General features: G+C 40.1%; 2 protein-coding genes across 2 annotated transcripts; one reads left to right on the forward strand and one right to left on the reverse strand.

Annotated features, from left to right (window-relative positions):
• The first annotated feature begins 107 nt into the window (after window positions 1-107).
• Window positions 108-11951, forward strand: LOC131225791 (uncharacterized). Its single transcript, XM_058221385.1, has 3 exons — window positions 108-683; window positions 9120-9304; window positions 11196-11951. Exons 1-3 carry the CDS (start codon window positions 632-634, stop codon window positions 11265-11267), a joined length of 309 nt encoding a protein of 102 aa, XP_058077368.1. The 5' UTR covers window positions 108-631; the 3' UTR covers window positions 11268-11951.
• Window positions 11952-15498: 3547 nt separating this feature from the next.
• On the reverse strand, window positions 15499-22947 carry LOC131225319 (aquaporin SIP1-2-like). Its single transcript, XM_058220839.1, has 2 exons — window positions 22286-22947; window positions 15499-15786 (listed from the first exon to the last, which is right to left on the reverse strand). The coding sequence occupies exons 1-2, from the start codon at window positions 22853-22855 to the stop codon at window positions 15640-15642; spliced, it is 717 nt and encodes a 238-aa protein (XP_058076822.1). The 5' UTR covers window positions 22856-22947; the 3' UTR covers window positions 15499-15639.
• Between the last annotated feature and the right edge of the window lie 4722 nt (window positions 22948-27669).

A 27669-nucleotide genomic window follows, 5' to 3' on the forward strand; every position in this document is an offset into this window, starting at 1 on the left:
ATATATATGCCATCTTCATGTCATAATCTCTGCTGTAGCTTTCGTAACTTTATTAGATATTGGTAGACCTTTATTTTGGTGAGTTTCGTTCCTTCTTTCCCTTTGATCCTTTTTTTTTTTTCAATTCACTATACCATTATTTTTAATGTGTCTTGCAATTTGGCTGATTCCTGTTATGAGTCTCTTTCACGTTCTTATCTCTTTGTGACGTGGATTTCTATTTCCCTCTCTTTTGTTGCATAAAGTTCATAGGTTCCTCTGCATTATCAATTTGTTGTGTGAAATTCTCATTAGTTTTTATGCCATCCTATGCTATCTGATCTCTAAATTCTCTCCTTCATTGCCTCTCTCTCTCTCTCTCTCTCTAAAAAACAAAAAAACCTTTGTTATCTTAGTCTTCCTCTTAATGCATAGAGAGAGAGAGAGAGAGAGAGAGAGAGAGAGAGAGAGAGAGAGAGACTTATGCCAATTATTCATGTCTTCTTATTCATATCCTGGATAGCAAGATGCCAACTATTCATGTCTTCTTATTCATATTCCAGATAGCTTGGCTGTTGTCTGATCTTTGTATCCTTATTCCTTACCATGGGTTATCCATGATACTTGGGTCCTTCAAAAAATTGGAGTACACATGACAGACACTTGGATGAGGGATCCCCTTTCCGATGACATGAGATGCAGAGGTATTTTAACATGATTATATTTACGAGCAGTGACTAATCCTTATCGTACCTTTTATCTTGAGAATTTGGATTTTGAGGATCCCTACCTAAGTTGATCCTTGCGTCACTCGATATGCACAACAAGCATGTTCTGTTTAAGTTCCGGTCTGGTTTGGTTAAAGCTTTAATTGTTAGGTTATGATAACATATAGTAAATATTAGTTGAGATTTATTAATATTAATATTGATTGGGAAGCAGTTCTGATGAGTGGCAGGAAGAAAATCAAGCTGTCTCCTCCCTGGAAGCCTTTGCTAGAAGGTATCTTTAAAATGAATTGTGGTGAGTATTCAGTGGAAGAGAAAGTTCTTTGGGGAAGAGTTATTGCATGCGAATATGGAGAAACGACAGTTGTTATTGTAACAGATCTTCATTATATAGAGCTTTTCGGGTGTGTAGAATCATCACTCGAAAGGTAGATGACTTTAGAAAAGTCATTGTTTATTCATTGGGGAATTGTCTGTGTATTGTATTCTGGGAGGATGCTTGGTGCTCGGAAATGCCCCACTAAAATCCATGTTCCCTAGGCTTGCAAGTATTGCTGTGAACTTGGATGTTGTGACTTCTAGTTGTTTCTCTTTTCAGATGAGCAAGTTGGGGGTATGAAGCCCTGTCATCCATGAACCGGGGTGTTTAGCTATGGAGATGAGAGAAGGGAGATTTTTAGTTCAGTCCTTATGTTGCAATCTGGTCTCTTGACCTCTATGATGCTTAGGAACTAATGGAATGTATTTGGTCGTAGAAAGGTTGGCCGAGAGTCATCACCTTGCTTGCTTGGCTGGTAAAGGAAAGGTGCTTATCATGGACATTTTTGCAAAAAAAATGATTTTGTATCCCCAACATTTGCTTGAGTCCATGCAAGGGAAACCGTGGACCATTTGTTCCCACATGTGGCTGGGGAGATTTTTGGTTTGGTCCTAAGGAATTGACAAAATAGATCTGATCATACAAAGTTCTGCTAAGTTATGGCCCTCGATAGAGTGGAATGGCATAACAAGATTCTTTTAGCTAAGCCCAATTAATTGGGATAATGCATAGATGATGATGACGGAAGGTCCACTAAAATGGCAATGGAGATTTGGCTCTGAAGGAGGTAAGCTATGGAGAGAGACTATCTCATTAAAATATAGGGCTTAAGGGCCTGTTTGATTTTTCAAATCCTACGTAAATGGGCTGTAAATAGGCAATTATAACGGTTTTAGCTTGTTTGAAAATCGGGTTGTATTTCTGCCTTGAAAACCGGTTTTAAAAGATTGACTTAAATTTGTGGGCCCCATCGTAATATATGTGGCATATCCATGCTATCCATCGGTTTTATTGAAACATTTTGGGGTGTGAGCCAAAAATTAGGCAGATCCAAAGCTCAAGTGGCCCACACCAACGTAAACAGTAGCCTTAAAATGTCCATCGTTGAAAGTTGTTACTTATATCGGGCCCACATTGATGTTTGTTGGTCATCTAACCGGTTCATAAGGTCACACAGACATGGATAAGGGGAAAACACAAGTATTGGGTTGATCCAAAGTTTTTTGGGGCCCCAAAAGGTTTCTAATGATAGGTGTTCAGTTCCCACGGTTTCCTATGGTGTGGTCCACTCGAGTTTTGGATGTGCCTCATTTTTAGGCTCATGCCCTAAAATCAGATGGCATAACAGACGTGCATCACGGTGGGCCCCACATTTATTTGGCATTGGTCCTCAGTTTGTGTTCAAAAAAGCAGGTGTCAATGTTAGTCTTGGGAGTGATGTTGTAATTACCTAGTTAAGTAATTATTACCTATTTACGAAGCATTTACACGGTATTTGAAAAGTCAAACAAGCTATAAGAGGGTGGCTGGGAGGTCAAATCATCCTCACAATATTGAGCTTTCAGGATATGAAGATCCACTAAATCCATAGTTCCAATGTTTAAGCCTAGGGTGGTTTTCTCTCTTGGTAATGGGCAATGCAATCGTTTTATGGGAAGATCCTTGGTGTGGAGATAGACCTTTGGAGCTAGAATTCCATCACTTGCATCACTAGCCCCTAGGAGGAACACATTGGTGGCCACTCGTTTTACCCATTTGGGCAAGAATGGAGTGTGGTGCCCCCCTTGCAGGAGGACCTTATCAGATGAGGAGGTGGTAGACTTAGTGCAGTTACTAACAAGGCTTAACAACATCTCCTTCATCAGCTCTAGAAGATACCATGGTTTGGAAGGATGCGTCTTCCAGGAAATTCTTAGTCAAGTCATTCTACAAGAGGCTTAGGGATTCTTCGGAGTAAAAGGGAGTAGGGGAGCATTTCCATGCCTTTTGGTTCTTCGGGGCTTCTCCAAAGGTGGTTTCATTTGCTTGGTTAGTTGGGCGGAATTGAATCTTAGCCATAGACAATCTTCATTGGAGACTTATGATTCTTTCTATTATGTGTCTAATGTGCTATAGTGGCACGGAGTCGGTAGACGACCTTCTCATCCATTTTACTTTTGCACGTCAAGTATGGTCCACCTTCCTACTTCCTAGTGACTTTCGGAGTCAAGTGGGCAATGCCCCGATCAGTTGCATCCAGTTGTGTTTAAATGTGATAAAACAGCATACTCGAAGTGAATTCTAATGATATCTGAATTATACTCGAATGCCAGTATGTGGTATCTAGACTTCCCACAAGTGATCAAATCAAATGAATGGCTCCTTATGAGATCAGACCAGAATGATGGCCATCACTCCATGTACTGTTTATGAGTGTGAACTGTTCGTCTGTATAGACACATTAGTCAGTATGCAAACAAATTAGTTTCCTATTTTTATTCAACTCAGAAGTTAGTTTCCCTTTGTTTAACAAAACTTGCTCCACAAGTTTATGGAAGTAGAGTTAATTTAGGAATGGTATTATCACTATCTATATGTACGTAATCCTTCAAAAAAAAATTATCTATATTTACATGTATCTGAATGCATGGCAAGTATTTAAGAATTTTTTGGAGAAAACCAGTTTTTCAGCTTCCAGTGATCGGAGTGTTTAGAAGAGTGACTCTTCTAGTGTTCTTTTTTCTTTTATTATTTATTTATGCTTTGAGGTATGATGCCTTAGAAAACTGTTTGAAGTGCATTCAACCATGCATCTATTTTTTTTTTTTAATTTTCTGCTATTGCATGGAGTTTATTGGAAAGAAATTTTATAAAGATCATTTTTCTGGTCAAGTCTTCCATGCTCTCCTTTCAAAATCAGACCCATACTTCATTATTTTATGAATGCTCTTATTTGTAGCATGGTGTGTCGTAAACGCCATTACGTAAAGGTAACGGTGGCAACCGTTACACGTTACAGGGTCGTAACGGCCGTAACAGCCATTATGGAAAAAAATGACCCGTAATTGCTGTTGACGGCACGTTACATCCCCTATAAAGGCCATAACAGCCCCGTAATTGTCTATTATGGGGCAAATACAGGTTTTCCATATTTTTTAATCAACATTATGGGGCAAATAAGGTTTTTCAGGATTTTTTTTCAATAATAAAAAAAAAAGACCGTTACGGGAGCCGTAACAGCCGTTACGACCACCGTTACCGTTACAAAACACCTTGATTTGTAGACTAGAAATAAATTATATGTCGTGAAAGAAGTGAACTAAGTTTCTTAGATGCTGGATGCCTAGGATGAAGAAATGCCAAACAAAATGAATGGTTGAAACAGAAGACGAGCCTGCAGGAGCGGTATCTAATAAACCACTACTGGACATCCGAATGAATGATTATCTCCCTCTCTACTCTTGCAAGATAGCATCTTCTTTGTGGAAAGTTATTTCACCAAATTGAGCAATAGATCAAATATTGTTTAAATTTTTTTTTTAAGGAACTAAAAAGACATTTGGAAGGAAAAAGGAAGAATCAAATGAAGGGGACAATCATCATTGACTAGAATATGGTTGGAACCAGAAAAAGGGAATTCATGGAGGAAAACATAGAGACCTAGTCAATTCAGCATTCTGCTGGGGGTAGCATCCGTGTCAAGTTTTCGTGTGAGGATGAAAAGCTTGGCTCTAGAAAGAGTTTGGAGGACTAGATAAATAGAGCGTCGGTGCTAAGATTGATCACAGGTCTGGAAAAAAATAGGTCCTGGTTGGGGTTAAGATGGCTTTGCCTCCTTAGTCTGTTCGTCTTTTGTTCTATTGCCCCGAACTCATCTTCACAACTGTCCTCTTCATTGTATTCAAAGGACTGGTGGAAGTTAACAAATCAGTCCATAGGTCCAAGACAACCCAGTTGAGGGTGGTGACAAAATCTTTACGAAGCATAAAGAAGCAAACAGTGGTCGTTGATGGAGAAGCAAAGCTGAAAAATATTTTCCAACAATATTTGGCATCCTCTAGTGAATATATAGGCGTCTCCTCACAAAAAAAAAACTGTGTAAGAGATGAAGATATGGTTGGCTTAGCTGACTTGGGTGCGTTCATTTGATGGGGCCAGTGAAGATGCTAAGTGAATGTTTAAGAAATTGGAAGAGAGGGATGGTGGGGGCTTGAATCTTGTAGGCAGAGGTAAGAAAAAATCAGCTAAACACTCGACTTCTGGAAACATGTTAAATTCCATAGTGATAAGCAGAAAAAAATCTAACATTTAAGTTGAGTGGCAAGATGGATGGACGGAAGGGGAAAAATAGCCAAGATCGCAAACACTTGGTGAAGGATCAACCATGCTGACAGAAGACTAATATTGTCATGCTTCAGAATCCAAGTTGATGGATTTGTCTGATATAGTTTACTGACAAATTATATGGGATCCCTAATGAGAGATTTTCCTGTCTACTGGATAGAGGCAAGGTGGGGGAATTGTAATAATCTAGAACTATGACACTCTTTAGCTGATGAGGAGCAAAGGGAAATTCTCAGTGTCTTTAAAAATGCTGCTCTTTGGTGAAGGGTATAGGCGGGTGCTAGCTGCTGTCTATGGTCTAAATGACCTGAGGTTGAGGGACGAGCTCTGGAATGAGTTTTCCCAGGTAAACAACTGCTGGAATCTTCGGTGGTGTGCGGTGACTTTAATAGCTTTCGGTTTACCTGTGAAAAAGTGGAAGGTAGTCAAGTCATGACATTGATGCAGAAGTATGCTGAATTTGTTGCTAATAACAACCTTTATTGACCTTCCAAGTGGTGGGAGTTCACTTCACTTGGTCTAATAATCAAGAGTGGTTTGTGATATGCAAGTTAGATTCTTGACCTCGCCAGATTGGGAGGGCCATTACCTTGGGACCGTCTAATCAATTGTTACCAAGGCTGGCTCTGACCATATTCTTCTTCTTTTTTGGAAGAATCTGACCATATTCCAATTTATCTTCAAACCTCTAGTATCTAGATTGGTCCATCACTCTTCAAATTTCAAAATTGGCAATTGGATCTTAAGGAGTTGCAAAATCTTAAGAGGTCATTTGGCTCCCTCTATTTCACGACCCAACTGCGCTTGCGTCTCACATTGCGGGTGACCAACTCCATCGATTATGGCATTGTCTGCCATTGACGCGGGCAAGTGAGCACCATCCACACTTGCATCTCTCTCTCTCTCTCTCTCTCTCTCTCTCTCTCTCTCTCTCTCTCTGTTGTTTGCCGACGCTGGCAAGTGAGCAGCATCATCTGCCATTGAAGGGTGCCCATCTGCACTTTCTTCTCTGGTTTTTGGATACCCAACTTAATTGATTCTAACACCATCTACCATTGACGTAGGCAAATGAGCAGCAGGTATTCCCTGTCTGCTAGAGAAAATGTCTTTGTTGGAAATATACTTCTCCATCGATCTGTCCCATGATTTCACCATTCGCCCTTTCTACTGACTAAGCATTTCTTGGTTCAATGATGGCAATGGGCCCATTGAATTCTGGATATTGGTCCGATATGGTTCATGCCTGGGCCTGTAATATAGGCCCACAGGTCGGCCCCGATCGTGAGGCCCGGATGATGAATGGGTGAGCTGGGGCTAGGTTTTTGAAATTTTTTTATGGAGAGATGAGCCCAGGAGCAAGCCCATTTATAGCGTTGTGGCCAATGTTGGACTTGGAATAAAAGCCTAATAAATAAATGGGTTTGGCCAAGGTCTATTTGATTCAAGGCCCAGCCCATCCTGGCCCATTGCCATTTAATCTCATTCTCCCATCCATGGATAGTGTGCCTATAACTTGTCTGTGGTGCATCTTGGGGTTGTTCTTTTCTCAATGTTAATTCTTTCTAAGCATAGATGAATAGTAGATTTCTTGAGGTAATCAAGACCATAGGCACGATGGGTTCCATCACCGTGATCACTGGTCACCTATATTTTAGAAGATCTTAATTTTTCAATCTTTGGCCTTTGCCCATTTAATGAGGCAATATGAATTAAGAGTGCATTTGGATGCTCAATTGAGGGAAAAACAGAATGGAGGGTGGCACCATTTTTATCAAAATTACATGTTTGTGTCATGTTGAACTTGAAATGATAGTAATTGCTATGTGGGGGCTACCAGTCCCTTGTTATGAATGGAGTGGGCCCCACCTTAGTCATTTGATGCTATGAAAGAGATCGAAACTTACAGCTTTAAGATGATAATACTTTCATGCAAACTGGTGAAGAGCAAACAATCCAAACATTTGATTTTTCTTGGGGAAATAATGATCGGTGGAAAGCCCGGCGGTATGTGACCATAAAATGAGATAGACACTCATCGATTGATGCCGTAATGCCATCCACACACAACCAAAACAACTATGGTAGGCTATGATGAGTTTGCTATAGTTGAGAGTATTTTTTTTTGGTCTAGGACTGGAAATGGGTGTGGCTAGGCTGATGTGGGCTCCCACTCTTGACCATAATAATTGTCCATTGAGCAGGCTAAAAATAGTGACTTTAATTCAAACTCAGATTCTGACTACGAAACCGAGCTAGGGATTAATATATTTACAGTAGTAGCTTCGTTGCATCAGCGGTGGCAGTGATTTGCCACACCGCAGCCATGGCGGGAGCAATAATCATTGCACATTATACGACAGAAGAGGAAGAAGAACCTCGACATGTCTGCAATTGGACAGGTTTTCAATTTACTAATGCCGATCCTTATTGGATTCTATACAACGTGTTTCGACCATATTCGAATGAACAAGGAATTTTTCATTTGTTTACGGGATATAATTCATGAAACCGGTCAATTGTCCAGTTCGCCTGAAGTTACCCCAAAAGAATAGTTAATAATGTTCTTGTATACCATTTTCCATAATGTAAAAAAATTGCATTCTCCAACAATTCAACCGTTCAGGTGAAATTATTAGTTGCTACTTTAACAATATTTTGAACGTGATTGTCAGATTCTATGACGTATTTATAACACCTCCCAAGCTTAGAATTCCTCTGAAAATACAAAATAACAAATGGTTCTTTCCATATTTTAATGATTGTATCAGAGCTATAGATGATATACTCATTCCAACAAGGATCCCAATGAAAGAGAAGGGTTTATGGCGTAGTAGAAATTAGTACGTATCCAAAAATATTCTAGCAGCTTGCTCTTTTGATTTAAGATTTTTGAACGTCCGCTCTAGCTGGAAAAGATCTACTTTGGATTTACGTGTACTAGCATCTCCACACATGAGGGAAAGAAAATTGTCTCTACCCAAGGATAAGTGCTACTTAGTTGATGCAGGTTTTCCTTACACCTCTGGATTCCTTGTACCCTATTGAGGTATATCTTACCATCTCAAGAAATTTAAGCAGGGTTGTATTCCGAGGGACAAGAAAGAGTTGTTTAATTTTCGTCATTTGTTTGTTAAAAAATACCATTGAGTGGGAATTTAGAGTTTTAAAATCACAGTTCCTTATATTGAAGTGCACCCCATCTCATCAAATAAAGAGATAGGTAAAGGTTTTAATATCTTATTGTATCATACATATTTGCATTGTGAACAAGAGGAATAATGTATTTCTCAAAGAAGTTGACAATTTAGGTGACGATGGAAATTTAGATGGAAGAGCATTCATGTGCCAATGAAAATGACAATGGAACAATTAGAATGGAGGGAAGTGACAACGACGGGTCAAATAAAGAGATGCAAACTGTAGAACAAGGCAAAAGGGAGATGCTTAGAACTAGTTTTGCGATAGACTCGCAAAAGCTATATAGGAGAAATTCAATCATAATGTTCAATGGATATTTGTAACTGCTAGCATTTGTTATATAGTTATATTGCAGTATGTAATAAACATATATTTATTTCTTGCACTTTATGATGCACGTTCAATTGCATTTTATCAAGAATGTCAACATCAAACGAAGCCGTGTAATCTTGTGAGAGATCAATAAAATGGAATTCAATGATGGATAATTGTATGATTGAGGTGGTGTTGGAATACCTCCCTTGGCTATCTCTCTGACAGTAACCAATTTATACCCATAATATATATTGCAGTTATTAGTTCGATCTGTGAGAAGTTGCATGTCGAGGTAACCAACAACGACTGCAAGAATCAAATTTGGACATTGAAGAAAAATTACTACATTGTGAAATTTCCAATCAAGCAGAGTGGATTTGGATGGGACAACAACTGCAAGTGCACTACTGCAAAATTGAAAGTATGGGATGCCTATATCGAGGTAAATTATAGAAACATATTTTCACATAAAATCTTGTTAGTTATAGTTTGCAAATACACAATACTTAATATAATTTTCTATTCTACTGCCCATAGAAACTAGTGAAGCAAAGAGAGTTTAGAACAACCCATATCTTTATTTTTAGAGTGGCAAAAATAGTTGGGACTGACCATGCTAGCAACTCAAGATCTCGAGCACATACTAAATCGCTTAAAAACCCTGAGAATCCCATATGGAGGCATTAGAGTTGGACCCATTTGAATATAACCCTTGTGGGAGACTTGTCTGATTTCTCTGATGCATGTACACAGCCAGCATCATTGCCAGGTAGTCCGTATTTGGAATGACTGACATTCTTCATTTGATTATTGGGATTTTTTTAAAAAATATATTTTTGTTGCCTTATAAATTAGATTTACACATTCTTCATGCAGTTGTCTTCTAGTGTCATGGGACAAATATTATGTGGTATTTGTCAGTCGTTGTCTTGTCATTTATATGCCACGAGAAGAATGTTACAAAGATGTGGATGAATTTAGTCATAATAAATATCAGTCATTCACCTTTTTAGTTGAAGCTCAACAAGCTTTTACGAACTTTATCAAAGAACAATGAAGTAAAATGAGTGATTCTTGATCGAGTGGAAAGACACTAAATAAATACTATGTTGTATTTGTTGGTCGTTGCCTAGGAATATATGGATCATGAGAGGAATGTATTGCATAGGTTCATGGGTTTTTTGGTAGTTGTTACAAGTTATTTGACACTTTAAAGGAAGCACACGATTTCTTAGTGCAATCCGATGCAAATTGGAAGGAATGATTTTGATAGTTAATCATTTCTAAATTCAAGTGTTCTATAATGTAATTTCCATGGTGTGTGTGGGTTTGGACCACACACACACACACACACAGAGGAATGCTCACCTGCGCACCTTTGCACAAGTGTTATGGGCACAGAATCTGAACAGTCCACGTGATGTGGCACCGCTTGAAACCTCACAAGCCCAACTTTCAGCCCGATACAAAACTCTGGTCGGCCAATATATATATAGTAATTGATAGGTTTCATCATTTTTAACATATGGGGTTTTGCTTCAAGTATAAAATTAGTGGGCCCACTTTTATGGCTTACTCAAGACTTAGAATTACCTTATTTTTATCTGAAATATATGTTTCAATGGGCTTATTACAAAGGTTATCTATAATGCGACATGTACAGTATTCAGGGTATTAAAGAAGATATACTTAATGATATTAAGGTTCCTATGAATATATTACATAATTCTTCTTTATCCAAAATTCAGGCTGTCAGACACAACTAAAGATTCCAAATCATTTCGTTTCCAATGTATTTGTGATTTGGATTCCAATACATTGCAAATACAAGCTGCTAAACGAGCCCCAAGGAGAGAGGAGGCGGTGTGGTGTCACAAGTCTGGAGCAACTTGGCTTTGGGAGGGGGATAAAAACACTGCCTCTCTCATAGAATTGTGAAAGGGAGACTTAGAATGAATCATAACAAAAGATACCCTTTCTGTGCATAAAAGACATCAATAATTATGATCTTACATATGAACAATTCCTCAATATTTTCTTTAGTGGCTATGAAAGGTTTTCTCTGTGCGTTTTTTTTTTTAAAAAAAAATAAAATAATAATAAATAAAATAAAATCCTTTTTGGGAGTGTTTTACCTGAGTTGTATGTATATAAAATAGTCATGCTTTCCACAATTTGGTGACAAAATGTATTTACTTGAACAAATCTTTCTGTTGCCAAATTGGTCAGTTCCATTTGTTCACAAAGCTTCTTAATTGCAGACATTTTTGGAACACCTAGCAGAGGAACAAACGGTCAATTTTGAAAGAACTTAACTGTCAAACTTTTTTCAGGTGTTTATCTGCCTGATTCAGAAGGGAAAAGAGTTGCGTCCATGTATCAGTTTCAATTCAACATGCGTTTGATTCACACTTGATGTTCTGAAAAAGATTGACCATCAAGAAAGAGGGAAATATGGAGTCTTTGCATAAAGAAATGTGTTGAGAAACAGCCAATGTATAGAAACTTTCAATGAGATAGGGATGAAATGTCTGTTTGTAGCATCCTAATAGAAGACCTGGCTCAAGTCAGGGATTCAATTGTGTTCTATAGTAACCTTTATTCAGAAGAAGACTTCAATTGGACAAAGTCACAAAGGCCAAATGGTCTCCTTTAGATGTATTCCCAGGGGGAAAGTGGCATGGCTTGAAATAGGTTCGAAGAGTTCAAGAAAGTGGTTTAGGAGATGGGGAGATGGATAGAGACAAGGCTGCAGATACTGGTAGGTTGCACACGGCATGATATGCCATAAATTTCCTTAGGATAAGAACATTTCTCTGATTTGATTTAGAGAAGTCGCATTATATTAGGAGGGTTGTTTTCCTTTAGTCATTAGGCTCAACACTGCCACTTGATTTGGTTTCCTGTTGTCTGTGTATGGTGGCTTTTCTGGCTAACCTTGCAATATTTATACTTTGTGCATGACGTTGGAATCACATCCTTGAATAACCACGAAGAGTTGAACTCAAAGAACTCCATACATGTATGAATCCTAACTTGGACCACCCACCAGTGTTCTAAAATGCCTACCCTGTTCAGATTGTCTGTCTTTTTGCTTATCTGATGAATTATTTTTTGCCCACATAACAGAATGCAGAGATACAAGGATGATCCTAGATGTCTTCTGAAACTCACAATGCAATAGCCAGCAGCATTGTTAAGGCTCCTTTTGGGTAGGAGACCCTACACCATTGGAACATTTAAGCATAATCCCCATTTTGGTGGGGCCCACATCCTCCATATCAGGTTTTCATCATCAAAGCAGAGCTTCCTTAGTCTTAACTATATTGAAGTTTTAGAGAAAGGTAAACATGGCTAACACGAATTTGATTTATGGAGGATGCAGGGGCCACCAAAATTTGGATTAGGCCCTTATCCTGATTTCGGAGCATTCCCTGCCCAAAATGGGGCTGGCCGGAAACTTAATGTTATTAGAATTTCCGCCTGGAGGTAATGGACTAGATGTTCTTAGGCATCAAATGACTTGAGTGCATGCATGCGTCCCTTCCAATAAGCTTTGCACATATGGTTCATGGTGTCAGCTCTATTTCAAACAACTGGGATTCCATGGCCTTCTTTCTTCGCATAGATGATGGAATGTCTCAGCTTGACATGATTGCTTCTTTCAAACAGAAGTGTGATGGAATGTAAACTGTGGATGGAATAATGCTCTAGGAATTACAAAGCACTTTGGTGAACAAGTATGCGGGTTGTCTCCAGCTCATTACTGAGCTTGAGCTGGTAGAGACGGTGTAGTATGTGAATGATCTAGGGTTTGATAGATGTTTATCCTATCTTGTAAACTGATACTAGAACCTGCAAAAAAGAAAAAAGGGCTAGCAGGTTTGAAGTTGGTACAAGTGGAGATGAGTGAAGATGGTTGCGTGATCCAAGAAGTTGATAAATGGGTTAGGGTGGGAATGTGGAATGGCTCAAGTAAGAATTCATAACACATGAATGTGTGGATAACAAACAGATCTTCTATTCCATTGGTTGAATTGTTGAACCATATGCCTTTCTTGTACCTTTCTTGTACCTTTCTTGTACGAATTGAAAAACCCAAATGCCTACACCTGATAAGGTGCAAGGCACGACTCCATGCGGTGTGTGAAGAAAAGTGGGCTCTTTTGTTTGGAGGATAGGCAGGCTCCGGTCCATCTATGTACTGGTTTGAGTCTTACTGAACAGATTATGTAATCCAGATGAAAAGGTCAGGTGATAGAAAGGTGTGCATCCAACATCATTTTTGTTACTAGTATGGGGTATCAACTTCATCTCCTTGGTGGTCACGGTGTCTAACAACCACACCTGATAGCTTTTTTTTTGGGGTTAGCTTGTTAGTACACACCCATGTCAGTACACACACTCTACTGTTAGCCACCCCCACTAGGGATCGATACCAAGACCTCAAGTGTTGAAACAAGGTATCTCCACTCAGTCTTACCAGTGAGCTATGGATCAGGGTGTAACGGTACCTGATAGCTCACCTCGTGGATGAGCCAATTGTGAGAAACTGCAGCCGCCAGCTGTTTATGACAGGCAGCTATCATGACTGTTTGATTTTATTTCTTTTTCTTTTTCTTTTTTCATTGAAAGGTAAGGTTGCTCTAAACTCTTGTTATTGTCCTGAGATAGGTGATGGCATGAATTTGCAATTTAACCTGAGTAATGGCTCGTCTGAGAAGGGGCTACTGATCTTGATCACATGGGTTGCATTTGCAAAAGTGCACCAATGTAGAGCTTGTACTAGATTCTAGCTTTGTTTGAAATTGCTACAGCTTCCTGGGACAGAAAGTTGAGCTAAAATGACACTGATATGAGGATGGATGCTGCTGCCAGCAAACTTCTTGCTTATCTCACTTGATATGTTAGAATGGATATGCGAAAGGTTTTAATTTTAATAGGGATGCTCGGATGCCCACGTGTACAACGGCAGTGTTTTTATATTCGTCATCACTCTACTAGGATGTCAATGTTTTTTTTTTCCCATCACAAGTGGGAAAGATGAAAGGGGAGGGCTGCACATCAGCAAATAATCAACATTGAGGTCCACTAATTGAATGGTTTGAATTAAGGTGCATGCTTGCCATGTATATGGCTGCAGTACGTATATATGGATCATTCTACTCTATCATAGTATCAGTGATTATTTCCTTGAGAATGCAGAAAAGACAATAGATAATGTAACCGTCCAATGGGTTGGATTAGGCTCATACCAAACTACCTATATCCCAAGTTGACTGGTCAGATTCAGATCCCATTAAGCATGGATACAGGTCTGTTCGCTATAAGGGCCTTTTTGTAGCCACTTAAGAATGACTTCATCTTGTAATTATGGATTAGAGATCAATCTTTTTGGTATGGATTAAAACTACAACCAGAAATTAAAAACTATGATCTCTTATATGTAATCGGTATTAACTAAATGAAATGGACTTCATTTTAAGTGACAGGCCCCAAAGTGTATTGCGTTCCTTTGACGATTTTGCTCTATTAGAATTACGTAATAATCTCGACAGCAGAAGTACTAGGGGATTGCATGAGGAGAGATTTAAGAAGTAAAAATTGTGACAGGTGTGCTAACATGGCACTTGTGCGCAAGAACCAGGATACAGAAGAGGCAGGGATGAAAATAACCATGCCCCTATATATATAAAAAATTCTAGGATGGTTCACTGCGAGAGACATCTTGTACTGGGAATCTTCTTTCTAACCCTTCATTTCTATTAAATGATTCATGGCGAGTGAAAGGTCTGATACATTGCTTGGGGCATGTTTCACTGTAAGGTGCACTAAATTAACGGTCCTAATATTGAAAATGCGTGACATGTTGTTGGCATCTGTGGTGTAATTCACTTTAGTAATTAACAGTTCAGATGGATGGAACCATGAGCCACTTGTAGAGACCCCCTTTAGATAGAATTTACAGAGTTAATCCTGGATTATTTAGTACTAATTATATTTAAAATGTACAAAGTTATTAGAAGATAAATCTTCTAATGAAGTTACACGAAGGAGTCTCCAAACTCACGACTTTTATGGTGGTATATCTAAAACAAATCATTCACACCAATATGATACTAGTGCAAGGCCAGAGCTTTCGAACAGGTGGGCTACACTGTTTACATTTGTCCGTAAAAAAATCATGCCGATTACATCTCTGTCTGCAATTGACGGATAGCTTAGAAAACTGGGGAAGGCTAGAAAAGATTGTTTTAGAGAAGTGTTTTGCTTATTCGTACACTATACTCCACTTGAGGAGTTAAATAAATGGCCAGTTCTTTAGGCCCAAAGATCTGCACAATGTGGCCCATTGATGGAAAGCTATTGGCATGTGTGGATAAGCAGGGCTCCACGACGCACACTGACTTGATAGCTTTCCCCTACATTATCAATGTTATCAACCAATCCATGCTTTTTCGTCTTAGGATATTCAGGATGCAGGTTCCCATTTCCTGTGCAGCATTTGGGTGGATCTTGTTGAAGTTAATGGATTTGATCCAAACCTGTTGATACTTCCAAACAGGCTCTGAACCCTTAGCAACAGTTAAAAGTGTTAGGAACGGGTGTTTTCATTGTGGTCATGAACAACGCATAGACTAGAAATAGACATACAACGGTTTCCAAATGATTATAGCGGTGGCAATCAATGAAAAGGACTAACAGTTGGTGCACACTGACTAGCAGTGGAGTTTATCTCCACATCAGAAACAAGTAGCTGCACATTACTACATCTTCTCAGGCTTTCTTCTGCTTCGCTGGAAGAGGGAATATAAAGCGGAAAACCCACGCAGCCAGAATCGCTCCAACAAAGGGGCAAATCCAGTATACATAAAACTGTTCCCACGTATTGTGTCGATTATTGACATATGCCCAGCCGAAGGCCTGCAGCAGAGCAATTCCAAAATTGACATCATGTTTATGCTCGAAACTAAAACCACAAGAATAAACACTGGTATAAACCTCAATCTAATATCATTTTAGTGCTGGATCCTTCTTTGAGGGAGGATCCCCTCCTAGTGCATGTGATGCACCGATTTAGATAATGGTAAATCTCTGCAATCTTTCATTATTCTACAGCAACTAAATACATTTAAAAAAAAAAAAAAAAACCAGAAGAAGAAGGAGAAGAAGATAATAACAGACGATAACATCCAAACAAATAGCAACCTAGCAATAGAATAAGGAGACTAATGCCACGTGTCCCCAGTCAGCTGGGACTTATTTTCAAATCCTAACAAACACCAAATAGTATTAAGAAATGCATTAGATGAAATGGCTGTATTCATTCACTGTCAGGACATTGATAAATCAATATTCCCACAAACTGTTTTTTGTCACTAATTGTAGTAAATGTAAAACTACGACAGGTATGCATTAAAAACCACATCAACATATCAGGAGAGAAATAGACAAGGTAGTCAATGAGTTTTCTGGCATGATGAGATATGGTCGTGGTAGGGAATAGGGTCAGAGAGATCTGGTTGCTGGACGAACATAGAAGTTCAATTCAATCGTGTCGGAGGTTTGAGAGAGAGGGAGGAAGGAAGAGTTTCCAACAAGGTTGGACAAAAGTTCATTTCAACCAAATTTTTTGTTGTTAAAATCTCTAAGTAAATGGAACAGATTTTTTGCCCAAAGTTGACAGTATGTTTGAGAAGGCTTTCATCCCTAACGTAAGGACTGATCACTGAGTGTGTGAACTATCAAAATTTCTCTGTTTGGCTGTTTTACATGGGGATGATTGGTTTCACTAACAATATCTATTGGACAAAGGCACCGTCCAGGAAGCTTTTGGTAGGATGTGAGTCAGAGAGTTTCAGCTTTCTGTTCAACGCAGTTCTAGACAATATCCAGACAAACAACCACAGCTTTCAGGAGATTCAATTTTCAAACAGGTTTCCTTTGCATGCGGGATGAAACAATGGTGAACCATCTGCTTTTTTCATAATTCTCAGAATTAGTTTCTGTGCCATTCTAGTTGCACCAATGTCTGTTCCAAGGGCTTTCTTTAGCTTTTCTTTCCCCAATCCTTCCCCTCTCTAATATACCCTAACCATTCCATAAAGACCCAAGCTCAGGTCTCTCTGCTCTCAGCCCCCAACCAAACATAAACCTTAAGCTTCAAACCTCTACCAAATCTTAATTATAGCCCATCTGCAGATCCTTCTGCACTTAACCCCCAAGGCACCAATCAAACCTGAAGCTTACACTTACCCCAAATCTTAATTACAGTCCATCCACATTGGTGGAAGTCTTGGCTTTTTGACTTTGGAGGGTCCTGGGGGGTGTCATCTCAAAGATGCAGGGGTTTTTGTGCTTGGCAAGTAGATTTTAGATGCAACCATTATATAGCCCATGAGTACATCGATTCCCAAGTACAGGTCAGGCAAACCAGGCATCATACGCAAGTTGCACATGGAAAAAGCATTATGCATTCAAGTGAAGAAGAGCTGCAAGAAGAAGATCAAGAAAAGGAAAATCGTGAATGGATTATGGTAGGAAAATCTGTGAAGAAGGTCACTAGGAGAAAGGACGCTTCCTCTTAACTGACTCCATACATCACTGGATTCCCAGAAGGTTGGTTGCCTATCAACTTCTCTCAGATCTTCGGTAGAGCCGGAGCAGTAATGGAGGTAGTTATACCTCGAGATCGAGCTTCATCAAAGTCAATGGGCTTTGCTTTTGTTCGTGTGGGTTCAGATGAAGAGCTAGCACGAGTGGTTAAGCTTCTTCATGGCGAAGGTTTTGGGAGAAAAAGGCTGTCGGTACAAAGAGACAGTTTTGGTCCAGAGCTTCAAATAAAAGAAGGGGCTAAGATAAATCAAGAAAGAAAAGAGGTTTCCGTAGAGCTTACGATGAAGGATCTGGGTGAGGATAGGAGACAACACAGACAGAATCAGGAATAAATTGGGAATGGGAAAGTATCCACCTTCAGGGAAGCAGTTTTGGGAGCAGCTGCTCAATCTCCACAGCTGATGGAACCCCAGACGAAGGAAACCCAGGTGGACAAGGATGAGCTTTTCAAGGTGGAAGAAACAGGGAGGACAACACATCTGAAGGTCAGCCCGAAGGCGCTTGATAAGACCAAGGACTACTTATGGTCGTCAGTCGTGGCTGAAACAAAACCCAAATCAACTATTCCCCAAATTACAGCCTGGCTCAAAGACTGCTGTGGATGGTTCGGGGAAGATTAGATGATTAGACCCATTGGGGAAGAAGAGGTATGGATATGGGTATGTCCTGAGCGGATATGTGAGTGTCAAAGATCCAACCAGGTGATTCATCCATGGTTCACACACACACACACACACTTGTATGGGGTATGACGAAAGTTCACCAACACCAAGTCGGGCCTAATTGTGGAGACTGTCCATCCTGTCAGTCCCCTCACATAAGATGATCATCAATGAAGAACAAAGGTAAGTCCTGGTACCTTTATGGTCATGGCCAAGGCAATGAGATCCATGGACCATATCTCTCCCTTGGGCCTTGGCACTTGGCCAACGTATCCAATCTCTAAAATGCCTAAAGACTCAGAGGTTATACCTTAGAAACCCAGATGTATAAAAAAAATGTCCACAACAATAACCATGCCACATGTATAGATGATAATTTATAAGTAAATCAAAGTATGACTAGGTCCAAGAGCAACTAAAACATTGGCTTTCCAAAGCACAACCCCAACAAATACAAATTTGCCCCTAGCTGCAATAAAGATATGGTCCACGTGGGAAGCTTTGTTGAAAAAGGTTTTATTATTGCATTCACTATGGATTGTCCACAACCTAGCCATCAACATGAGTCCACACCGTGCTTGGAGGAAGACATCAATCCACTCCAACATTACCTAGGCTACCCTGAGAGGAACGAAAGACTTGCTCCCACATATGCCTTGTAACCTCACAATGCATCTGACAATAATATAAAGGATACATCCTAGCATTTTATGGCACCATGGTGGCGTGCTTTCGATGAAGAACCTAGAGTTCCAATTAAATCCCTTTTTTTATTGCCCTTCGTTTCTTTTCGTTTCAAAAAAAGAAACTAGGAAAGAAAATTTTGAAAACCATAGAAAGAGGTAAAATGGTCATTCTCATTTTCCTCTCCCATGGCAAGAAAGTTTGTTCCTTGGATAAAGCACCCATCTTTGATGAACATGTGTTCGAAGAAACATTTGAACCAACGAAGGGAGAGATGACTGCATTGTTTGTCTGTTATTATAGAAGTGGTTCAAAATATGCTCTCCAATAGTTTGCAGGAATTCCCAAGATAAAGTTTTGCTGATAAAAGGAGATGCCAATTGATGATGGCTTTTGGAAAGAAGTAACTGCGAAGAATACTCACTGGTGGTCTTCGAGCCTTCAAAGAGAAATATGAAGGTTTAATGTTCAAAATGTGTGGATTATTTCTAGGACCTTCGAGGCTTGAGAAAGGCAATCAATTTTGATATGTGGGATTTTGCATCATCAATTGCCAGAAATTCAGACAGAAGAGCCCTCTAAAGCATAGCTTTAAGTATCATCCAATACCAAGTTGACTTGCAATCAATGAAAACAAAACAAATCACCCCTTTCAAACATGCATTGTCAGCATGTCTCCTTGGGTTAGTAATGCTTGGAAACCATATCAGAACGACAACCCAAAGGGTTCCATGCTTAAACTCGAAGGTGAGTGTTCTGACTTCTCTCCAAAGTCCAACCAGGGGACACTAACACGGGCAAAACCTTGAGGATCTTAGGACCAACTTAGGATGGAACAAAGCAGAACAGGAGGCCACAAAAACTACTTTTGTAGTTTTTTAATGTTGTTCTAATTGGAGATATATAACTTCTAACCTGAGTGTGTGATTTTCGTGTTAGAGTAATCCTAGGTCCTCTCCTTGACAAGGTCTTCATTTCATGAACTCTTGTCACAAAATAATTCCATTTTGCTATAGTTTGAGGGATTTGTGTCTAGTGATAGGATCAGGAACATCGTTTCATTGATTTTATATCTTAGAAGAACTAAGATTAGGTTCCTCTTTTTATTTAGAGTTACTTTTAGTTAGATATGCTCATGTGTTCAGATCAATATAAATTATAGTGCTCGTACTTGATAGTATATTCAATCGACCTTATTTGTCCATTAAGTCTAGAACACATTTCATGGGCTACCACACAAAATTCACACTGATAAGATGATCCAACACATCCTTGTTTGCCCTTACTTTTCATAACCATCCTTTTCCAAGCCATGGATGGATGATTAGGATTGTGTAAAAAAGTGATCCATGATGGGAATCAACAAATAGATGGATGAAATTGTTGATTGAACCTATTTTTGTGTGAACGATCTTGACCGTCCATATTAAGGCTATTGATCAAATGGTTAAGATTGTCAAATCAATGTGATAGTTACAAGGTAGCCCATGAAATGAGTGGACCTAATGGATAGACTAGATTTTATTTTATTTTTTCATTTTTGAAGAGTAAATGGACAGACTAGATCAATTGATTGGACTATCTAAGTGTTCCAATGCAACTAGAAGCACTATAACTTATAGTGCTCTAAGAGCACTAGAGCATTTCTCTTAGTTAGAATCAATATCTGATCATGTTAGTTCCGTACTGGTTAAAGTTTAGGAATTTTAGCAAGGTGTTCCAAAACAGTAACGGCTGTTACGGGACTGTTACGGCCGGTTTTCCTGTAACAGCCGTTTCGATCTCAAAAACTCCAGTAAGAACATTGGTTCCTCAACATATTGATCACATAAACAAAAGTTTCACTTTTGATGTTAAACGTCCTATTGTTTCTTTACTTTCATACAGACCATAGGATTGCTAAGTAACAGTCCATAGGATTGATAAGAAACAGTCTCTACAGCAATTTGTCCTTTCAACCTCTAGGTTCAACCAACCACACCTCCAAAAGCATGGCCAGTGTTCTTAGCATCACATTGTGTCGGAGACAAATGGGCAGTGGGGGTATTTTGGGTAACATCAAAGAAAAAGTTTTGATTATTTGAACAAAATTGAGCAGACAAAGGTTCGGAACCCTCCTTGTCGAAGAAACCTTAGGGATGAGGAAATTGAGGAGTTTATCAGGCTTCTAGAGCGCCTTTGCCATTGTTTGCCAGCAAGAGAAGATAGTTTGATATGGTTAAAGGATAAATCAGGACGCTTCTCGATGAAATTTTTCTATGAGTTCCTCCGGTCTTCAGAAAGGGGCAGTAATATTGTGCACACAGCCATGGTGTGGCATTACCCCCCGGCGTGGGAAAGTAGAGGCCTGTGGGTGGCGCGTAGAAAGGGGGAGAGTGCTCCTTGTCAATAATCTACAAAAGAGGGCAATGGTGCTGGCCAATATATGCGTTAATGAGTTATGTGCATGCAAGATGCTGAAATGGTTGACCATGTTTTTATCCACTGCACGGTAGCTAGGATGTTGTGGAATTCCTTCTTATGCATATTTAAGTTGTCATTGGTGATGCCATTCTCAGTTGTGGATCTCTCCCTTCTATGGGACAGAGTGAAGCTAGAGAAGAGCCTTACAGCGATGTGGAGATTGGTTCTTTTGGCCATGATGTGGGTGATTTGAGGGGAAAGGAATGGGAGATGCTTTCGTAACGAGTCAATCACGGTGGAGAATATGTATTCTAAGGCTAAACCTGGTGAGGGAGTGGGTTGCTAGTATCAAATCTCTTGAAGATTGTAAATTTTTCTCTTTCTGAATCGGATGTAGCTTTGTAATTTGTTACACTTTCTCAGCACCATTTCAATAATATTTTGGTTAATCTTCAAAAAAAGAAAGTTTACAACAATAAGCAATAGTGAAGTATATCAATTTAGGGCCATTCACTAATCAAGGCATTTGCATTGCCTGACCCATGCCAATTGACATCCTTGAGCAAGATCGAAGCTGTCCATTAGGTCAATATTAACACGTAGATGCCTTGGCCACAAGATGGAAACAGAGGTATGTATAATACAAATGGATAGCCAATGAGTGTGATTTTCATGTTATGTTCTATCCACGATGAACACTATGATTTGGAGTGGACGATCTAAAATGAAGTGCATGTTACCACCTACCACCTATAAATGTGAGAAGGAAGAATAAACAAAAAGAGGTAGTTAATTATCACCACTCCTGTCTCCATTTACGAATTTTCAATACAATTCAAGAGCAAGGGCATCCCCTGGATTAGAGAATTAAGATGATCTAGATGGTTTTATACTTGGCAGAGTCATACTTGGAGTGAACCAGTGACCTCTGCTCTAGTTTCCAGACTGGTTTGTAATCCATTGGTAGCAGAAGTTAGAGATATGCAGGCAGAAACGAGGATATGAATTATGGATGGTAAAGGAGAAGTAGAAGAAAAAGAGAAGAGGGGAAAACTCACATTGGCTGGATTCATGGCTGGTCCCGTATAACCAGATCCAGCAACAACCATTGAGACAGTGGAGATGGCGATAAGCCACGTCTTAAAAAATAGTCTCTTGGGGCCCTTTAGGATTATGAAAAGAACAGCAAAGCTGATCAGGAAGGTCAAGACGCCTTCAGCAATGGCCCCAGTATGTAAGTCGACTTTCAAAGAAGGTCCACCAAGCTTATGTTTGTATTGTGGAGGCATGTATTTGATGATTGCCAAGGCACCAGCCACTGCCCCAGCTGCTTGGGCAGGGAGACGAAGAGCGATGGAGAAGAGGCTATCGGAGCCTACACCAGCAGCATAGAAAGAAGCAGTGCCGGTGGGGTTGAAGCTGGCACCGCCCAAGGCCTGGCCGATTATACTGAACAAGAAGACGAGAAGGGAGATGAGAGAGGTGGTGATGAGGAGGAGGAGGATGGGGCCTTGGATTTGGAGCGCCGATGCAATGATGGAGGTTAAGGTCCCCATGGTTGAGACGCAGAACACCCACATGCATGTGATTGCAGCATCAGCTATAGCTTTCTTCACCAATCCCTTCATCTCTTTACTCTTTTTTTCTCTCAGACCGATCGATCGGTAAAGAGAGAAGATAAATCAAGCACCCTCCCTCTCTCTCTCTCTCTCACGCAACTCCAACCCCCACCAACCACTACTCCCAACAGATGAAGGATGAGAGGGGCGGGCACCACATGTTTTGCGTTGACCTTAAATACTTCATTCCTGTCCGTCTATTTCCTCACCTCTAGTGGGTCCAAGTACGCATCTAGCCGTGCGTTAGAGGCGAAATTCCCTCGCAGGAAGTTCCTGCGCAAGGATGCTGGGTAGGATCCGACGAGATGTTTTTGAGAAATCCACACCGTTCATCCATTTTACGAGCTCATTTTCGGACGTGTAACCAAAAATGAATTGTATCAAACACTTAAGTGGGACAAACGAGAGGAAAGAGTGGAAATTCAGTGAGCACCGTTGAAGTATTCTTACGGCAATAAAGTTTTGTATCCGGCTATCTTTTCGGTTTTTTCACTTCAGCTCATTAGGAATGAACTTATAAACGGTTTGGATAACATATAAACATGGAGGCTAAGAAAGTTTCAACGGTAGAAATTTCTTTTCCAAAATTTTCCTCTTGTATGAGTCACTTGCCTTTTGTATCAACCTCATTTCGGTGGAACATACTAAAATGATCTACCAAAACGGATGGACTGAATGAATTTCTCACATACATTGCAATGCCTCCCACCCACCATCCTTGCCCGGTAACTTAGGCTTTCGCAGGAAATCCGCGTCCTAGTAAGATGGTTTTATCGGAAACGGATTGGCTACTCCCCTCACACCAGCCAATGGATGGTGGTAGGTGCTCTGTGGGCTCCACCATGATGTATGTGTCTCATCCATGCCGTTCATCTATTTTTACAGATCATTTTACAATATAAGGCAAACAAAGAGGTATATCCCAATCTCAAGTGAACCACATTACAAGAAACAGTGTTGAATGAGCGTCGAACATTAAAAACATTTTGGGGGCTATAAAAGTTTTGGATCAAGCTGATTTTTGTTTTTTCTCTTCATCTGGGCCTGTATGACCTAATTAACAGATTGGATGTCAAATAAACAGTACAGTGGGCCTTAGGAGGATTTTAATGGTGGATATCTAATCGCTATTGTTTTCATGTGGTGTGGTCCACTTGAGATTTATATCCCTCTCATTTTTGGGATCAAGACTTAAAATAATCTTTAAAATGATGAACGGAATACATACATCATGGTGGGCCGACAGAGCACCGACCACCAGCCACGGGGCTGGTGTCAGGGGGAGTGGCCCATCCGTTTACAGTTTTATCATACCACGGTCCTTCCCGCCCCACGGTATCATTTCTCCTTTCTTCTATGTCTTTCGTTTTTTTTGAAAAGTACCTTTTTAAGATGCCTCAGTGGCGTAAAACTCGTTGGAATCTAATTTTCGGATGCGCCCCGACGGATTCCTCTCGTCGTAGTGTCTATGGGCTCCATCCATCAGTTTCTCTCTCAATATCAAAGTAGCAAAATCGGATTGCCTACTGAGTTACACCATTAGCCATTATCGTAGTGAGTAAACTATGTTGTGCACACCCTGAATTCGTGTTGTTTATCTACTCCGCCCCTCTGCTTTTCTATATCATTTTAGTGGTTGAGTCTAAAATTGAAACATATCCAGAGCTCAAGCGGGCCAAGCCACAGGAAAAAGTGAGAATAATGATTTCCACCATTGAAACTTTCCTAGACCCACATTGACGTTTATTTTCTATCTTGTTCATAATATCAAAAGGACATGGAAGAAGGTAAAAGAAAAATATTAGCTTGATCTGTAACTTTTGTCACCCTAGAGGACTTTTCAGCAGTAAATGTTCAATTCACACTGTTTCCTACGGTGTAACCCATTTGGGCTTTTTATATGCTTGAATTTTAAAAGCATGAAATAAAATTAAATTGTAAAAGGGTAAAACAAATATACCATGTTGGGTCCCACGTGGTTTACTTTGTACGCAATCCGCTCCTCAAAACATATAGCAATCCGAAACTCAGGTGGTCCATACCACATGAAAATGAGACCATAAAAGTTTACCCACCAAACCTGCCTGGAGCTGATCATAATGTTTTTATGCCATCCAAGCCGTTCATAGGCATATCACCTCTCCGATCAACTGTAGTCACAGATATCATCCTGATAGAACACTTCTGTGGGCCCCTCAGAGCTTCCAATAGTGGGCGTTCAATCCCTGCTGTTTCATGTGGTGTGGCCCACCTGAGTTTTGTATCTGCCTGCTGATCCTGAGAAACTTATGGACGGAGTGGATCTGTCACAGGAATCTATGTGGACCACGTAGCTTCGGACCCATCTCTGTGCCCAGGCAAATCGTGCGGCCCTACTTTTCAGTTGGCTCCTACTCCCACCGAATCCGGCGAAACCGGATGAGAAAATTAACAGCGTCTTTTACGAAGGGTCCAAAACTTACCTTCCTGTCTTAGGCCTTGCATGCACGGACAGAGCATACGAAGACGAAAATACCTTTACTTTTCGTCTCGCATTGCACGTACGGACAGAGGTATTTCAATTTACAAATGCTCTGTCCGTACGTACAAGTTCTGAGCTGAGAAGGTAAGTTTTGCACTATTCGTAAAAGAAGCTGGATAAAAGGTAGCGTTTAAGTGATAATTTTCTCAAACCGGACCGCGTACTGAGTCACTCGATAAGATCTCATCCTACTTAGTAAACTCTGTTGGGCCCACCTTGAATGTATGTGGTTTATCAACACCCTCCATCCATGTTTTCCAGGTCATTTAAGGGGTCGAGACCAAAATTGAAACATATCCAAAGCTTAAATCGTCCTTACCACAGGAAATAGTGGGAATAATGATTTCCATCGTTGAAACCTTTTTAGCCCCACATTAATGTTTATTTCTCATCCAACCTATTCATAAGATCACCAAAACATGGATGAAAAGGAAAACAGAAATATAACCTTGATCCAAAACTTCTGTGGCCCTCAAGATTTTTTTTCAACGGTAGATGTTTAATGCATATTGTTTCCCATGGTGAGGTCCATTTTGAGTTTTAAATATGTTTTATTTTTGAGCTAAGGCCTTAAAATTATCTAGTTAAATGAATGGAAGGAGTAGATAAAATATATAAATTATGGGGGAACCCCACAGAGTTTACTCAGTATGCTTACCGTTACAAATTACTTAGTTTGCATTCCGCTTCCAAATCTGGCGTGTTGAATAGAGCTGGGTAAAATAGACCCGATCCAGTGGATCCGACCCGACCCGATCAGAACTGAATCGACGATCTGGATCGGTGTGGATCGGGTAGCCCCATTCAGATCTGAAATCTTTTCAGGTTGAGTTCGGATTGGCCCTGATCCGACCCGACTCGACCTAAACACCCGATCCAAATGTATACGGACCGATCCGATCTTACCCGATCCGGAGTAGTTCTTAATGATCTTTCTACTTTTTCCTATGATATGGTCCGCTTGAGCTTTGGATATGCATCAATTTTGGGTTCAACCACTAAAGTGATCTGCAAAAACGAATGGACGACGTGGATAAATCACATGCATTCGAGGTGGGCCCCAACAGAGTTTAGGGTGTACAATAACAATGGATTTGCTGATGTACCGCATACAGGTATATAATCGGCTGCTGCAGGCGCTAGCTGTAGGTACATGTTGTGCCAAGGCAAGGACTGACGCTCCTCGAGCTCCGATTTGTACAAACGATTCAAAGGATATCAAAGTTACATAGGCCCCACAGTGATGTATTTATTATATCTATGCCGTTCATATATTTTTAGAGACCATTATAAAGCATTGTCCAAAAAATGAATAATATCCAAAGATCATCTGGACCACACCACAAATAACAACAAAGAATGATTTTCACCATTAAACAATTTGTGTTGTCCACATGATAGTTAGATCTGTCTTATTTTTAGTCTCAAGCCTTAACACAAGCTCGCCAAATGAATGGACGATTTGGATATAACACATACCTCACCATCAGACCCATAGAACTTGCTAACCTCAATACAGCAAGTATGTGACTTGCATGAAAAGAAAGTAACTTTCGTGCAGTGCACGTCAACATAAAAGCCTAATGCACTTCTTTCATAGTCATGTGGGGGCCTACCTTGATGTATATGTTTTATCTAAGCCGTTCATCTATTTTGACATATCATTTTAGGCGTTGAACACAAAAGTACAATATATTGAAGACTGACATAGACCACAGCATATCAAACGATCTGAATCGTATCCAATCCGATCCGACTCGGTTTCCCTGACCGAGTCGGACTCGGTTCGGGTCAAGTCAATCAAACATTGGATCGGTCTGAGTCAGGTTTTCGGACTCGGCCTTGGATCGGATCGAGTTCAGGTCAAATTATTAGAATTTCGGATTGGACTGAGTTAGGCCCAATCCGATCTGATCCGGACCGATGCCCAGCTCTGGTGTTGAATAAACTTTGCGGCCAACACGATGTATTTGTCTTGAAAACGGATTGGCTACTCCCCTGCCACCAACCCGGTGGCTGATGGTCGGTGCTCTTTAAGCCCCACCATGATGTATGTGTTTCATCCATTCCGTTTATTCATTTTTACAGATCATTTTAAGGCTTGATCCCAAAAATAGAGGGATATAAATATCAGGTGGATCACACCACAGGAAAAAAATAGTGATTGGATATCCACCATTAAATTCCTCCTAATGCCCATTGTACTGTTTATTTGACATCCAATCTGTTGATTAGGTCATACAGACCTGGATTAAGGAAAAAACAAATATTGGCTTGATCCAAAACTTTTATGGCCCCCAAA

The sequence above is a fragment of the Magnolia sinica genome, chromosome 14 (genome assembly GCF_029962835.1).
Source record: "Magnolia sinica isolate HGM2019 chromosome 14, MsV1, whole genome shotgun sequence".
Taxonomy (NCBI): Eukaryota; Viridiplantae; Streptophyta; class Magnoliopsida; order Magnoliales; family Magnoliaceae; genus Magnolia; species Magnolia sinica.